Raw genomic sequence first — 16,793 nt, 5'->3', positions numbered from 1 at the left:
CGCCTCTGACCACCACACGTCGCCTCTGACCACCACACGTCGCCTCTGACCACCACACGTCGCCTCTGACCACCCCAAATTGCCAATGACCCCCTCCAGATTGTGGTGCCCATGCCAGATTACAGGTACCCACCCCAGATTTCCTATAAGAAATTCAGTTTATCCGTAACCACCCCAGATTGTCCGTAAGCACTGCAGGTTGCCCATAACCACCCCACGTTGCCCGTATCCACCCCAGATTGTCTGTAAGCACTGCAGGTTGCCCGTAACCACCCCACGTTGCCCGTAACCACCCCAGATTGTCTGTAAGCACAGCAGGTTGCCCGTAACCAGCCCACGTTGCCCGTAACCACCCCAGATTGTCTGTAAGCACAGCAGGTTGCCCGTAACCAGCCCACGTTGCCCGTAACCACAGCAGGTTGCCGTAACCACAGCAGGTTGTCTCTGACCACGCCACGTCGCCTCTGACCACCGCACGCTGCCTCTGACCACCCCAAATTGCCAATGACCCCCTCCAGATTGCGGTAACCATGCCAGATTACAGGTACCCACCCGAGATTACCTATAAGCACTTCAGTTTATCCATAACCACCCCACATTGCCCGTAACCACCCCACGTTGCCCGTAACCACCCCAGATTGTCTGTAAGCACTGCAGGTTGCCCGTAACCACCACACGTTGCCCGTAACCACCACACGTTGCCCGTAACCACCACACGTTGCCCGTAACCACCACACGTTGCCGTAACCACAGCAGGTTGCCAGTGACCACCCCATGTTGTCCGTAACCACCCCAGATTACCTGTAACCACCTCAGGTTGCCCATAACCACCCCAGACTGTCCGTAACCACCCCACATTACCTGTAATCTCATTTTTTTTATTTTATTTTAGTAACTGCGCTATTCTAATAACCATTAGCAGCTGCGGTTTTGCTCCAGTAAATTGGCGCGCCCTTCCTGCGGTGTGCCCATACAGTGGTTTATGCCCACATATGAGGTACCGTTTTACTCAGAAGAACCTGCGTTACAGATTTTGGGGTACGTTTTCTCTCCTGTTCCTCGTCAAATTGAGAAATTTCAAACTAAACCAACATATTATTAGAAAAATTTGAGTTTTTCATTTTTATTGGCCAATTTTGAATACTTTCCTCTAATACCTGTGGGGTTAAAATGGTCACCACACCCCAAGATGAATTCTTTGAGGGGTGCACTTTCCAAAATGGGGTGACTTATGGGGATTTTTCTCTCTGCTGACACTACAGGGGCTCTGCAAATGCACCTGGCGCTCGGAAACTTCAGCAAAATCTGCAATGGAAAAGCTAATTGGCGCTCCCTTCCTTCTGAGCCCAGCTGTGTGCCCATGCAGTGGTTTATGCCCACATATGGGGTACCGTTCTACGCAGGAGAACCTGCTTTACATATATTGGGGTGACATTTCTCTCCTGTTCCTCGTGAAATTGAGAAATTTCAAACTAAAGGAACATATTATTGGAAAAATTCGAGTTTTTCATTTTTACTGTCTACTTTTGAATACTTTCCTCTTACACCTGTGGGGTCAAAATGCTCACCAAAATGGAGTGACTTATTGGGAGATTTTACTCTGCGGACACTACAGGGGCTCTGCAAACGCACCTGGCGCTCGGAAACTTCTTCAGCAAAATCTGCATTGAAAAAGCTAATTGGCGCTCCCTTCCTTCTTAGCCCTCCTGTGTGCCCATGCAGTGGTTTATGCCCACATATGAGGTACCTCTTTTCTCTTGTTCCTCATAAAATTGAGAAATTTCAAACTAAAAGAACATAATATTGGAAAAATTTGAGTTTTTCATTTTTACTGTCTAATTTTGAATACTTTCCTCTAATACCTGTGGGGTCAAAATGGTCACCACACACCAAAATGAATTCTTTGAGGGGTGCACTTTCCAAAATGGGGTGACTTATGGGGGTTTTTCTCTCTGCTGACACTACAGGGGCTCTGCAAATGCACCTGGCGCTCGGAAACTTCAGCAAAATCTGCAATGGAAAAGCTAATTGGTGCACCCTTCCTTCTGAGCCCGGCTGTGTGCCCATACAGTGGTTTACGCCCACATATGGGGTACCGTTGTACTCAAGAGAACCTGCGTTACAAATTTTGGGGTGCTTTTTCTCTCATGTTCCTTTTGAAAATGAGAAACTTTAATCTAAACGTATATATTGGAAAATTTTAATTTTCCATTTTTTTACTGCCTAATTGTGAATACTTTCCTCCAGCCCCTGTAGGGTTAAAATGCTCATTATACCCCTAGATTAATTCTTTAAGGTGTGTAGTTTCCAAAATGGGGTCACTTATGGGGGTTTTCAGGATACCAGACTTCTAAATCCATTTTAAAAAAAAGAACTGGTCCCTAAAAAAAAATCAGTTTTGGAAACTTTCACGAAAATGTGATAATTTGCTGATAAATTTCTAAGCCCTGTAACACCCTAAAAAAGTAAAATATGTTTACCAAATTATGCCAGAATAATGAAGACATATTGGTAATGTGACTTAGTAACTAATTTATGTGCTACGACGTTCTTTTTTTAGAAGCAGAGAATTTCAAAGTTCATAAAATGCTAATTTTTTTTAATTTTTCATGATATTTTGATGTTTTTCACAAAAAACACACAAAGTAGTGAGCAAATTTTGCCACTAACAAAGTGCCATATGTGACGAAAAAACAATCTCAGAATCGTTAGCATACGTTAAAGCATCACTGAGCTATAAGAGCATAAAGTGAGACAGGTCAGATTTTGAAAAATTAGCCTGGTCATTAAGGCCCAAACTAGCTGCAGCACAAAGGGGTTAAGGTAAAAAAAAAAAAAAAAAAAACAGCAATGTACCTGATAGTACATTTGCTTCAAATACTGCAAATACTACATGAACAAATTATCAAAACCGCATGTATACAGGCAACCTGGTAAGGGATATATGGACATAAGGATGAAGCACCTATCCAGATTTTCAAAAAAAATGTCTGCTTTGTTACAAAAACAGCATCACTTTTGTCCTCAGTTCTCACAGCCTGAGAATGGGTGTGGAGCTGTTTTAGAAAGAAAGTAGCTGTGGATTTTCTAATCCTGGATGACCCCTTTTAGGTTTGCACATTACAGCAGAGACCACACCTGGTTACATAACACTGTGTAAAAACTTGACACGCACAGGGGAACAGGGTTGAAATGACGTCTTATTTTTAAAGCACATACACATGAAGCTTGAAGAACTGACTGAGAAACACTGAGGTCCTCCAGGTCACAGTTTGGGGTGTTCCAAGCTGTGTAACACAAGCCACTTGACATTTCAGATGTTTGTTTTCAGTGACAGTCCCAGTACAAAGTCAGCAGGGTCATGTGAAAGCATACATACCTTTGGCGCTAGTGCTGAGTTTTACTCTTTTTCGTTTCCCTACAGATGGTCTGTCATCCTGGTCCTCCTGGAAGATTAATACAACTTTAGTCCAAGCAGAGTCTGCAAATTTCATAAAGACAGTCACACATTTACAATAAGATCAGTACCAGATATAACCCACTGATCACCATCAGTAAGGAAACCAGAAGAATTGTGCGAGGAAATTTGCTATAGAGAACATCACAAAACATTCAAAACAAGATATAGACACACAGCATAAAACACATTCATGTATGCAAAGCAATACATGACCGCTGAGAAAGGCCACTATAGGCAACCAGACTTTCCTTCACTAGAAATTCCCCATAAAGAGAAGCCAGATAACGGGGAAATAAACTAAAAATCTAATAAGTTTTAATTCACCAACCTCATCAGAAGTATCAGACTGTGCTGATGCTGCAGCCGCCCCAGCAGTTTCTAAAAAGAAATATATAAAAAGAGATGAAAAAAAATTATATATTATTTCAATTTTTGAAACTTTATTTGTTCAGATTTTTAATAGGATATACAGTATTACTTCTGGATGACCAAAACCGTTCGGACATGCAAGACAGTGCAGTTACCAAATTAATCTGAACTTAAAGGGGTATTTCAATCTGAGCCTGTTATCCACTACCCTATGAATAAGGGATAGGAAGTTGATCACTGGGGGTCCGACCACTGGGACACCACATCAATCCAGAAAAAAGGGCCACAATAAAAGTAGCACCTGAACAGTAGCTGAGTGCTCCATTCATCATGGGGTGCCTGTGTCAATGGAGATCCCAGTACTCAGATTCCTAGCTATCAGCTTATCTTCCACTATCCTACGGGTAGGGGATAACAATATCAGGTGAGAACATCCCTTTAAGGGACGTGTCTCGCTGTGAAGTGCAGCTGGGAAAATTTATTTAATGTCTGTATTTTCCTTCTTAGATTCAGTGGTAGATAGTCCCACCCGACAGGACGGAGGCAGCCATAACAGTAAGTAGTTATTTCCATCCTCTCCTAATTCTGCCCTGAGGTTCTTCTCTATGGAGTAAGGAAACCATTCCAGGGTGTCACTGGGAGGTCAGTCCTGAAAAGCCAAAATGATGTTCCCCATATACAAATATCAGTCCCATAGTGCACCAGTTCTACCACCTCCAGCCCAAGATGCCAATGTCCTATATATATATCATTATTACTAACTGTGGCATCAGGAGGGTCTAAAAATCACCCCAAATCTGTTATAGAAAAAAACCTAAAAGAATCATAGTAATAAATAATCTTAATATAATAATTTACATTAATCACTGTCTGTGTTTATTATTAGGCAGAGGCAGTGTTGGCCTGATAGTCGGCCTGGTCCTAGCAGTGATTGTCATCTTATCATCCGGCTCTCCGTTCTGACCACAGAAAATTGTCATTTACATCAGTTTATCTAAAACAGGCATCGCAAACCGAAGGCATCGCAAACCAAAACCAGTCGGCTTGGCTTAGAGAAAGTTGTCGTCCATGAGCCAGGTAATAATTACTATATCTTAAAAGAAGAGGATTTGTCTTCAGATATCATTTCTAAATGGTGACCATAGACTTGTATTATAAGGAATATCACAACACGCCATTTCCTCATATACTGTTCTTATTAGAATTGATCTTCTCATAGATGACAATAAACGGTCACCCTTATAATCTGTTAGGAAAGTAGTGGAATGTGCCATAATCGTCCCCTAGATGTGGCACCCTCTGGCTTATTTGTGGCTTTTGTAGTTGGTAGGGATGCCAATCCCAATAAGTTGTGTAACTCCTATTAAAGGGGTACTCCAGCGGGGGGCAATTTTTTGCTAGGACCGGGGAGGAGGTGTCTGAGGGAAAAGACGTCCACTCACCTCCCTGGTTCCAGCGGCTGGTCCCGCATTGCGGCGCTCCGGCCCCCGGCCTCTTCCTGGTGTCTGACGCGACGTGACGTCTCAGGTCCGCTCAGCCACTCAGTGAAGGAGGCTGGATCTGAGCAGACTTGAAACGGATCCCGCCTCCTTCACTGACTGACTGAGCAGACCTGAGACGTCATGTCTCGGGCCCGCGTCAGACACCAGGAAGAGGCTGGGAACCGGGCACCAGAGCGCCGCGATGCGGGACCCGCCGCTGGAACCGGGGAGGTGAGTGGACGTCTTTTCCCTCAGCCACCTCCTCTCCGGTGTCAGCAAAAAAGTGCCCCCCCCGGAGTACCCATGCCACCCCTTTAAGTCCCATCAAGAAGCCTTTGATCTAAAATAGGTGTGAATTCCAAAAGTGGGACCTGCATCGAGGGGGCATTTATGGTATATCCTGTGGATTTGCAATAAGTGTCCCTGATGGATAAACCTCTTAAAAAACCAAACCCATAAACCTATTGTACAGTCTCTCAAGTCCCGGTTACAGCAATAACATGCGGTTTCCCTTTTACATTACAGATATTCCAAAAGCCATGGCAGATAAGGAGGACAAACTTCAGGGAATAGAGACAAACTGCCCCATAGAGAAGGAAACACCAAGAAACGTCCCAGTGGAGGCAGTGGCCTCCATCATGGAACCTGAAAAGAAAGATTTCCACCATGGGCTGAGAAGGATGAAAGAGGCAGCGACCATCTCTGCCAAAATAAAAAAGCAAAGGCTAAAAAATTCCCAAACATCCACTCACTGTTCAAAAAGACCAAAAAAAGCTGAGACGTCGAAAAAAAAGAAAGAGGAGAAATGTATAAGGATCAATCTGTGGCTTGAAAAAAAAAAAAAGACAGAAAAAGAGAAGGAGCCTAGTGAGGAAAAACATAAATTACTAACCGGTAATTGCTTTTCCTCGAAGCCCATGACGGCACCCGTGGACCTCTCCATGGGTGCAGTCATAGGGCAAGAGGGAAAGAAGGCTTCATGGCTCTAGTGTTCATCATGGCGCTGAATTCCACCAGAGTTGTCCGCATCTAAAGATGTTCTAGTCTTATTAATATCTATAATGACTTTTCTTCGCTTCACACTTTATTTTTATTTACACTTTTTTGGATTTTGTTGGTTTGATACCATTAAAGGGGTTATCCAGGATTACAACAACAGACAAGGTTTTTTGTCCAGAAACAGCGCCACATATCAGTTCCATTACATTGAAAGGAGCAATGTATTATTCACTGACACCGATCATCGCTGGTGAGTATACAGGCCAGCACGCAGCAGGGGGACAAATTAAAAAAAAAATCCGGAATGCATCTTCAAGGCTTGTGTGAATGCAGCCTTATCATCAGCCTGTGTGTGTATATACTAACACACACACACACACACACTATGGATTGGCAAAGGGCAACACCCACTTTTCAATGTATAAATTTGCAGGAGGAACACCCATACACGTGAATGCTCAGCTCAGCCGAACGTTCCTGAGTTCTCTATAAGGATGGGTAAGCCCCAGTGGACTGCTTGGACAGTGGATTGTTGTTGTGCCCAGAACAAAAGCATCAGGCAGCAGAAACACCCTCCGACATGATCTGTTGGTGGAGTCAGGAAACCACTATACACCTTTTACACAGTCAGCGCTTTGGACAACTTTAGTGTAAGGTGTGTGGGCAACTTTTGCTGCAAACAGCTTTCACCAGCTATCACTTGGGGGTTTTTCTTGATATACTATATAGACTGTGTAGACATGTGAGCAACTATCTGGCACACACAACGCATATGCTAACAATTAGTATGCACTAAAGGAAGGAAAAGAAAAAGTATTTGACAAACCTTGCACTGGTAATGCACTTGTACCCAGTGCCTGTTCTTGGCTCCCACTTGCTTGTTTCTCTTCAGGAAAGGCCAAGCCAGACCCCTTTAGGGCAGTAAGGTACTTCTCATGAGACTTCACACATGCATTCTCTGCAGAACCTAGAGTAAACATACAATTTACTTAAGGTAAATCTTTTCATTTCTATATGGGAAGCAAGGCTAAATCAATTACCATTTGTATATAGTGCCACATTATTCAGCATAGCTGTACAGAGCGCTGTTATCTCCACCTCTAATTCTCTCATCTCATCCCCACATTAGGATTACCTTTACATCTATGCAAATGGCATCGGGGCTGGCATCAGACCAGTACTTCCCTTTAAAGAACGATGTTCTTTATTATTTATATAGCCTGTTTTATCAGTGAACAGTGATCTCTGAGAAGGCGCGATCCCAGCACACTTTATTTTACTTGTGGGGGTTAGTCTGACGCTGAACAGGATTTACAAATTAAATATTTTTATTATGTATGGAAAATTCTTACACGTTCACACCTACAGGATCCGCAGCAGATTTGATGGTGCAGATTTGATGCTGTGTTCAGTTATTTAAATGAAATCTGCTGCGGTTCCGTGTGAACGTACCCTAAAGGGAACCTATCAGCCCCTTTAAGGATAAGGCTGCATCATTCTCCCTGTACCAACAATGAAAATGCAGTCATTTGGTGCACAAAGAAAGATGAAGAGTTTCAGCCAGCCTCCTACACAGTGCACACAGGACTTATGCCAGATTTTTGGCACTATGATTTGCGTTACAACAGCAATCTGTCTTCAGCGCACATGTGCCCACAGAGACGTGACTCACAACCACGTAAAAGATCTCTGAAAAGAATATTTAAGAGATAAATACACAGTATGGAGTTAAGAGGACCACAACAAACTACTGAGGCCCAGAAAATACAGGTATATGTCACGTTCATGCAGGTTAAACTAAGGGGAATTAGAAATTATAGTTTTCTGGGATGATTTCACACAGTGCATTGTTAAGATTTTTTATCCAAAGCCAGAAAAAAATAATAATAAATAAATTAAAAAAAGCAACAGAAGAGGTTTTAGTTTCCCCTGCTACCCGCTAGCGTCCAGTGACTAGCATGGTGTATAGGGGTTAAAGGAATATACATAGCTTTCCACTACATTTCTACTGAGAATCAGACCTGCAAAAACAAACCAGAGCTGCTGGGACTTGTAGCATGAGAACAGTAGAGGACCAGAGATCTAACCAACCACTACAATATAAACCTCTGGGAGCGGAGAGCTGGATCACATGCACATGATACTGCTGTAATTCAGTCCCCCCACAGGAATAAGCGAGACGAGTGTCTTGCATTCGCTACATGTTGTCTGAAGAGTAATGATAAGGCTCCCGTTCGCACCTTGTCATCATTAGCAGCTTGTGGATAGAATACATGTTCCTCACTCTGGGTTTTATTGTTCTATTTTGAGATGATTTTTTTTTCTCCCTTTCTTTTCAAATCGCAATACATTATATTTTATTCTCTTTAGGTCCCAAAGTTAACACTGTAGTAGTACTTATATTACAGCAGACATCCTAGAGTGCAGGAACACTACTACTATTGCCAGGTACAAGAGATGCCTCAGAACAGAGACAGCTAGGCTACACTGAGAATGTGCCAGAACTGTGGAACAATAATGATGCGGGGCGTAAAATAAACAAGTAGCTCTGATTGGCTGCTGTGGGCAGGTTTGCACCAGCGCATATATGGGCCAAAGTAATAAAGCAGAAGTCCATCAAAAAAATTTATTAAAGTATTGTATTGCCCCCCAAAAGTTATACAAATCACCAATATACACTTATTATGGGAAATGCTTATAAAGTGCTTTTTTCCCTGCACTTACTACTGCATCAAGGCTTCACTTCCTGGATAACATGGTGATGTCACTTCCTGGATAACATGGTGATGTCACTTCCTGGATAACATGGTGATGTCACTTCCTGGATAACATGGTGATGTCACTTCCTGGATAACATGGTGATGTCACCACCCAACTCCTAGAGCTGTGCAGGCTGTGGCTGCTGGAGAGGATGATGGCAGGGGGATGCTCAGTGTCCCTCCAGTGCCCTGTGTCCCTCAGTGTCCCCCTGCCATCATCCTCTCCAGCAGCCACAGCCTGCACAGCTCTAGGAGTTGGGTCGTGACATCACCATGTTATCCAGGAAGTGACATCACCAGGTTATCCAGGAAGTGAAGCCTTGATGCAGTAGTAAGTGCAGGGAAAAAGCACTTCCTGTAATAAGTGTCTATTGGTGATTTGTATAACTTTTGGGGGGCAATACAACACTTAAATAAAGATTTGTCAAACACTTTAATAAAGTTTGTCTAACTTTCATTAATTGGGTAGCAAACATCAGGCAAATATACTAAAATTTCTAATGTGACTAGAAAAAGTATAATAGTTGATGTGAGGAGTGTTAGGTGTGTCTAGCTGTTAAAGTGTACCTGTCACAAAAAATAACTTATTGGACATAGCAGGTCTCACTGCTGACACCCGCTCTGATCAAGCAATACAGCCAATGAAAAAGGTGTGGCAGCGCAATGCAGTCCGCTGCCAACAGCACAAGTCTGTCAAAATTTCCCATAGAAGTCTATGGGAAATTTTCCCAGTTTGGGACGACGGCCAAGGAGTGGCGCACGCTGCCACAACCTTTCGACTGTAGCTCTTGATCAGAGCGGGTGTCAGCAGTGAGACCCACGCTGATCAATAACTTTTGACATGTCTGATAACATGGTGCACTCTGTTTGATCAAATAGTTTGCTAAAATCCTAATTTTTTTTATATCTACAGATAGATTTTTATTATGTGTACACTGGGGGGAGTATGTACAGTAAGCACTTACACCTGTAGGTTGCTGTTTCACTTTGTTTTTTTGTCTGTACTTAAGCCACATACAGCGTGCAACCTGCAGTGTGAACAGAGGCATAGAGGTGCTGCCAATTTTTCCTTCATGTCTGATGACATGTCAAAAGTTAGTTCTCGTGACATTGTCCATTTAAATAAAAAAAAATAAAAAAAAAAAGTTAAAATTGCACCAGGAATGAACAATGCAACAACTAAATATAGATTTAAATGTCGATAAATAACAGAACTTACCACAGCTAAGGTCCTTGTAGTATTGCTGATTGGTGAGAACCAGGGTGAGGACTGTTCGCATTGCTCCTCCCATCTTGGTTAAATCCTCCAGGAATGTTATCTGTGGATCCAGGGCCTGGAGAGTTTTCTGGATATCTTTTTCAGGCGAGGCATCTAAGGAACAAAAAAAGTTAATTATATATATAATTTCTTTTTTTCCCTACTGTATAGTATATCCCAGAAAGTAGACTGAATTTTGGATGACAACAATGAGGTGCAGAGCTACCTCCTTCTCAGCAGTTTGCCACCAGCAACTTACTGAGGCGGCCACATGTTGCTCAGTAGTGAATGGGACTTTATGAGGGATGAAACCCAAGTGGTATTCAGGACATGTTGCATACTTCTATCAGAAAACCATGATTACAGTTAATGCAATCCCAGACACTTTTATGCTACCTTCCTCCTTTCTAGCCCCCAGACACTAAAGAACATAAAGAAATCCATTTTACATTTCATGTTGAAGTATTCTCAGAACTCCATAATTAAATCGCCAACATGCAACCTAGCAACCGGCTGCTACAATCGGGGAAATTGTCAGGTGGCATACCGAGAAAATAGACTTCAATGGTTTGGAAATAGCCTAGAAATGTAAGCAGCGTCACAATTAGACATATAGTAAGGCTTTTTATATTGCTTTTACTCAAATGGTAGCAATGCCAATAATATTAATTTACCATCTAACAAACACTTACAGCAACCATTAGCTAACTACTACATATACAATATATCCTGCTGTAGCTGAGGATGGCTCCCAAGTTGAAAGGTAAAGACGTTAGAGAAATGCTCCTTATATCTGAATACGATGCTGCAGCAGGGGGTGCTGTGTCAGCCGGAGAGAAGAACTACTACAAAGATCTGGAGGAGCCATCTCATCTGTGCATTACACATTCACTGCCTTCAGAGGGTCAATGGGATCAATCAATGGTCACAAACAGAGCCCCCAAGGCTGCCTGTGAGTAGAAAGGAAGGGTTGTCACATAGACATCAAAAATACTGATTGGTCCAGGTATATGTACATACTTTATTATTTTCTTTACAGATTCATCAGCCGTGCATTGCTACTACACGTAGGGAAGCGCAGTCAGCGGCCAATGATTTTAGGTCAGGACCAAAAGACACCATCAGCCGATGATCGCTGTCTTTATTACAAGAAGCAATACTGGCCGAATCCGCAGATTATCGCTCCATATATAGGGCCCTAAGACACATGTGTCAAACCTGTGGCCCTCCAGCTGTTACAAAACTACAATTTCCATTATGCATGAGCAGCCAAAAGTTAAATCTTTGGCTGTTCCAGGAATGATAGGAATTTTAGTTTTGCAATAAAGGGCAAGTTTAACACCGCTGCAATCCAGTCAATTGTTGAACCAAGCTGATGACAATTAAGACACAATTAACTGTAAAATTAAGACTGGTGTATACTGCCCAGAGCAGCCAATAACAGCTCAGCTTTCAGCTCTGGTAAAATGAAAGTTGAGCTATGATTGGTTGCTGTGGGCAGTTTATACCAGTGTATATTTTACACCCTTTGATAAATCACCCCCATTGTGTTGTTCCTCATTGGTTTGCTGTAATCCACAGGAAAACGTGCAGTAAGCAAGCAATTTCCTTGCAGTGTCACCATAAGCAAAATTAAAGCGACTCTGTACCCACAATCTGACCCCCCCCCCCAAACCGCTTGTATCATCAGATAGCTGCTGTTAATCCAAGATCTGTCCTGGGGTCCGTTCCACAGGCGATGCAGTTATTGTCCTAAAAAACAACTTTTAAATTTGCAGCCCCGTGCCCAAAGGCCGGGGCTTAGATTGTGTAAGCATTAGGCTTGCACCACCCCTCCGTCCCTCCTCTTCATCATTAGGAATGCCACTGGAACTCTTTTCTGAACATTTGCACAGGTGTCTTAACGATCCAGCCCATGTGCCGTGCTGACACAGCTGATGAATACAAGACATCTGCCTGGGGCAATTCTAATGATGAAGAGGGTGGGGAGGAGGGACGGAGTGGTTGTGTCAGCCTAATGCATACACAATCTAAGCCCTGGCAGCTGGGCTCAGGGCTGCCAGTTTAAGGGTACAAACACACACAGCAGATACGCAGCAGATTTGATACTGTGTTCAGTTATTTAGATCTAATCTGCTGGGTATCTGCTGCGTATCGCAGCAGTAAATATGCAGCGTATAAGCCGTGTGTGTTTGTACCCTAAGGGTATATTCACACAAACGGACTCGCAGCGAGATTCTTGCTGCGAGTCCGGCAGGTCCTGGCAGTTCCCACACACTATATACCGCAGCGAGTATGTAATTCTGCCGCCCTTAACCCCTTCTGCTCCCGCCCGGCTCCCCCGCTGTAAGAAAACATTACCTGTCCTCGCTGCACGGGTCCGGCGTCCTGCTCTCCCGTCCGGCCAATCAGTGGCTGCGGCTGGGCAACACACTGATTGGCCGGGCGGGAGAGGACATGTTTAAGGGTATATATATGCCAGTTTAAGGGTATATTCACACGAACGGACTGAACGTCTGAACGACCGCAGCGAGTATATAGTGTGTGGGAACTGCCAGGACCTGCCGGACTCGCTGCGAGTCTGTTCGTGTGAATATACCCTAAAAGTTGTTTTTAAGGACAATAACTGCATCACCTGCCCAACGGACCCCAGGACAGATCTTGGATTAAAAGCAGCTATCCGAAGGTACAAGCGGTTTGGGGGGGGGGGGGGGGGCCAGATTGTGGGTACAGAGTCACTTTGAGCATTGCAGAGGGCCCATTCCAATTCATGGTTTTTCAGTGTAAGGACTAAGGGCCCTATTCCACCGGACGATTATCGTTAGCATAATCGTTAACGATTAACGATCTCAAACGACCGCTATTGCGAAAGACCTGAAAACGTTCACTCATTTCCATGGAACGATAATCGTTACTTATGATCGTAATTGCGATCGTTTCTTCTTCCGTATTTCTTCGCTATTGCGTTCGTATCTATTGCGAACGACCGAACGATGTCTTATTCAATGCGAACGATTTGCGAACGTTTTGCGAACGAGCAACGATAAAAATAGGTCCAGGTCTTATAAAGCGATCAACGATTTCTCGTTCGGTCGTTAATCGTTAACTGCATTTCAACCGAACGCTTATCGTCTAGATTCGAACGATTTAACGATAATCTGAACGATAATCGTCCGGTGGAATAGGGCCCTTATTCCCATATTCCGTAAAACACGGAACCCATGGTGGAGTAAAGCCCTGTAAAAGACTCTTTCCCCACCTGCCATTAAGCCTGACTGCTTCATTACAAAGATTCAGGGTACGTTCACACGTACCGGATCTGCAGATCTGCAGCAGACTCCATCTAAATAACTGAACACAGCATAAAATCTGCTGCAGATCTGCTGTGGATCCTGTACGTGTGAAGCTACCCTCAAACACTTTTCACACTCCCGGCATCATACTGATACACGATGCCAAGCGGGGAAAGAGTGCACTACATTTCTTACCCATCCGTATGTCTCGTGTTTCATGGAACGTGGGAATAAGTCCTTATGCAGGACACGACAAGTCCTACTCTCCACTGCAGCTAAAAGGTAAGCATCCCATAAAATAGCCCCAATTACTCCAGAAATGCCCAATAAGGTGTATGAAAATAGATTTCCCAAAATGGAGAACCCTCATAAACCCAACACCTCCTTTATACTGATTCATACATGTTTATTCTGTACCATAGATGGCAACAGGAGAAAAAAAAAGTCTCTTAACTCCATCGATACGCAAGAGAAAAATAAGCTAAGTAGTTCCATTCAAAAATATGGACTTCCAACTGTTTCCTTGAAAAGAAGCTAAATGACAGAGAAGACTTCTAATATACAGAAGCTAAGTGTGCGAATGAGCATTGGGCTGACTGCAAACACACAAGAGGACAAGTGTTGGGCAACTTGAGCCCAGATCCCTGCAATCTGCAGTCACTCCCACATGCAACATGTTAGCGGAAGCACAGACAAGTCAGCTGGCCCAACACAGCCCCTTCCATAGAATCTCATACCCTCCAAATCATTATTATTATGGGACTTGTCTTCTCAAATAAACCATCCTAACTGTACCACAGATATAGATGGTGAAGACAAAAGTTGGCTATAAAAACGCTGTAAGGGTACAAACACACACACAGTTTACGCAGCGTATTTACTGCTGCGATACGCAGCAAATACGCAGCAGATTAGATCTAAATAACTGAACACAGCATCAAATCTGCACCATCAAATCTGCTGCAGATCTGCTGCGTATCTGCTGCATATACGGTGTGTGTGTTTGTACCCTAAGGATACGTATGAATACCTGAGACTTTTTGCAAATCTTTGTTCCCCTTTCTCAGCTTTTATAAGCACAAAAACGCAAAGACAAAGCCCTGATCCAGGAAATTCAGCCTCTTCATTCAAGCAACCAATGGGGCCTCCACCAATTCTATTCACATGTTCAAAGTATTTAGCTTTTAGTGATAGTTACCTTTAGGATACGGTCACAGGTACATGGTTCACAGGGGATTTCACGTTGCGATACTCAGCACTGTTATTGCCTATTGCTTTGCATTTTTGCGGCAGATTTTCATTCCGCTACAAGAATGTACCCACCAACACTTAAATAATTGGCTGCTGGGTTTTAAACAAGATAATACTTTACCTGCCTGTGCTCCCATCTGCTTCTCCGGCTCCCAGTCAGTGGCTGCAGCGGGACAATGCACTGATTGGCTGAGCAGGCTGGCAGTGATCCTGGAACCGGACACACAGGCAGGAGTGCGGGCAGGTAAAGGATTATCTTGTTTAAAGGGGTTGTTCAAAAATATTTTTTTTAAATCAACTGGTGCCAGAAAGTGCCAGAGATTTGTTATTTACTTCTATAAAAAAAAATTTCAAGTGTTCCAGTACTTATCAGCTGCTGTACGTCCTGCAGGAAGTAGTGTATTCTCACTAGTCTGACAGTGCTCTTTCCTGCCACCTTTGTCCATGTCAGGAACTGTCCAGAGCAGCAGCAAATCCCCATAGAGAACCTCTCCTGCTCTCCAGGCAGAAGAGAATACACCACTTCCTGCAGGCCATACGGCAACTGAGAAGTACTGGAAGACTTAGGATTTTTTTTAACAGAAGAAAATTACAAATCTCTGGCACTCTCTACTACTAGTTGATTTAAAAGATTTTTTTTTTTTTTTTAGTGAATCACCCCTTTAAAAGACGAGCAGACAATTATTTAAGTGGCAGTGGCTACATGCTGGCAGGAATACAAAGCGAAACTCACAGCATGAAATCCACTGCGAACTCTGTACATGTGACCGTACCCTAGGAGTTTTTACAGGACTTTAAGGGTGCGTTCACACCTACAGGATCCGCAGCTGATTTGATGGTGCAGATTTGATGCTGTGTTCAGTTATTTCAATGAAATCTGCTGTGGATCCGCTGCAGATCCGCAGCAGAAAATCAGCTGCGAATCCGGTAAGTGTGAACGTATCCTAAAACTGATGGTCTATCCTTAGTATAGCACAACAATATCAGTGGGAACTCAACTCCCATGGAAATGTCAAAAGTTTTTACTTTCAATTATTAGGCCTAGTTTACATAAGTCCGGCGGCGTTTCCCTCCGTTGCAAGAGAGAAGCACCGGAGGGAAACGCATCTCTGAACTGATCCCATTGTTTTTAATGGGACAGTTCAGATGATCCGTTGTACAACTGATGCCGCCGGACTGGCCGTACGGCAGAACGCAGCGTTCTGACGTACGGCCAGGTCAGCTATCCGGCACCGCATCCACTAAAGTCTATGGGGCGCCAGAGGCATGCAGTGTGCAGACGCATGCATTATGCATCCTCCGGCTCTCCATAGAGAAGTCCCTGTCCTGACATTAAACTCTTGTGACCCCTGGCTCCTCTATACAGTGCAGCACCATTTAGGACAGGGGTAGGAGCCTTGCCTCTCCAGCTGTTGCACAACTACAACTCTCATCATGTCTGGGATATCCAGGCATGATGGGAGTTTGTAGTTTTGCAACAGCTGGAGAGCCAAGGTTTCCTACCCCGCTCTAGAGGACTCCAATGTAAAAGTTGTCCACGATATTTTATCTCCTGTTCTGGTGCTTCCCCTATATAGATGGCCCCCTATATACTGTATTTGAAAAAACGGATGACAACTAAAGGAATAAACTGATCGCAACTGATATTAACTGATGGCAACTGATTGTTTTTCATAAAAAAATGATATAAAACCTGATGACAACTGATGACCTTTTTGCCATCAGTTATGATATCACTTGCAGTCAGTTTTTTTTTACAAAAAAAACGGAAACGGATGCGTCTTTTATATGTAAACTAGGCCTTAGAACAAGTACAGAGAAGCCCACAGCTGAGTGCTCCTCTCCCTTTTCTAGATCTACCTGGGCAAGTCATTCCTATGAATTTACATTATGAGGCTGCCTTGGTCAGGTGACAGAGGGTCA

General features: G+C 43.5%; 1 protein-coding gene across 4 annotated transcripts in view; it reads right to left on the bottom strand.

The window, feature by feature from the left end:
• The window catches only part of UBR3 (ubiquitin protein ligase E3 component n-recognin 3), a 169,130-nt gene that overhangs the window by 132,774 nt on the left and 19,563 nt on the right, over window positions 1–16,793 (bottom strand). For all 4 annotated transcript variants that reach the window (XM_069982888.1, XM_069982887.1, XM_069982889.1 and 1 more), the window contains exons 3-6: window positions 10,288–10,440; window positions 7,136–7,276; window positions 3,789–3,838; window positions 3,380–3,446 (exon numbers count right to left, since the gene is read on the bottom strand). In XM_069982888.1, coding sequence (XP_069838989.1) covers window positions 3,380–3,446; window positions 3,789–3,838; window positions 7,136–7,276; window positions 10,288–10,440 — 411 coding nt within the window. The remainder of the gene's footprint in view (window positions 1–3,379; window positions 3,447–3,788; window positions 3,839–7,135; window positions 7,277–10,287; window positions 10,441–16,793) is intronic.

The sequence above is a fragment of the Dendropsophus ebraccatus genome, chromosome 9 (assembly GCF_027789765.1).
Source record: "Dendropsophus ebraccatus isolate aDenEbr1 chromosome 9, aDenEbr1.pat, whole genome shotgun sequence".
Lineage (NCBI taxonomy): Eukaryota > Metazoa > Chordata > Amphibia > Anura > Hylidae > Dendropsophus > Dendropsophus ebraccatus.
Note: the sequence above shows the minus strand (reverse complement) of the source record. Positions and strands in the feature narration are given on the sequence as shown.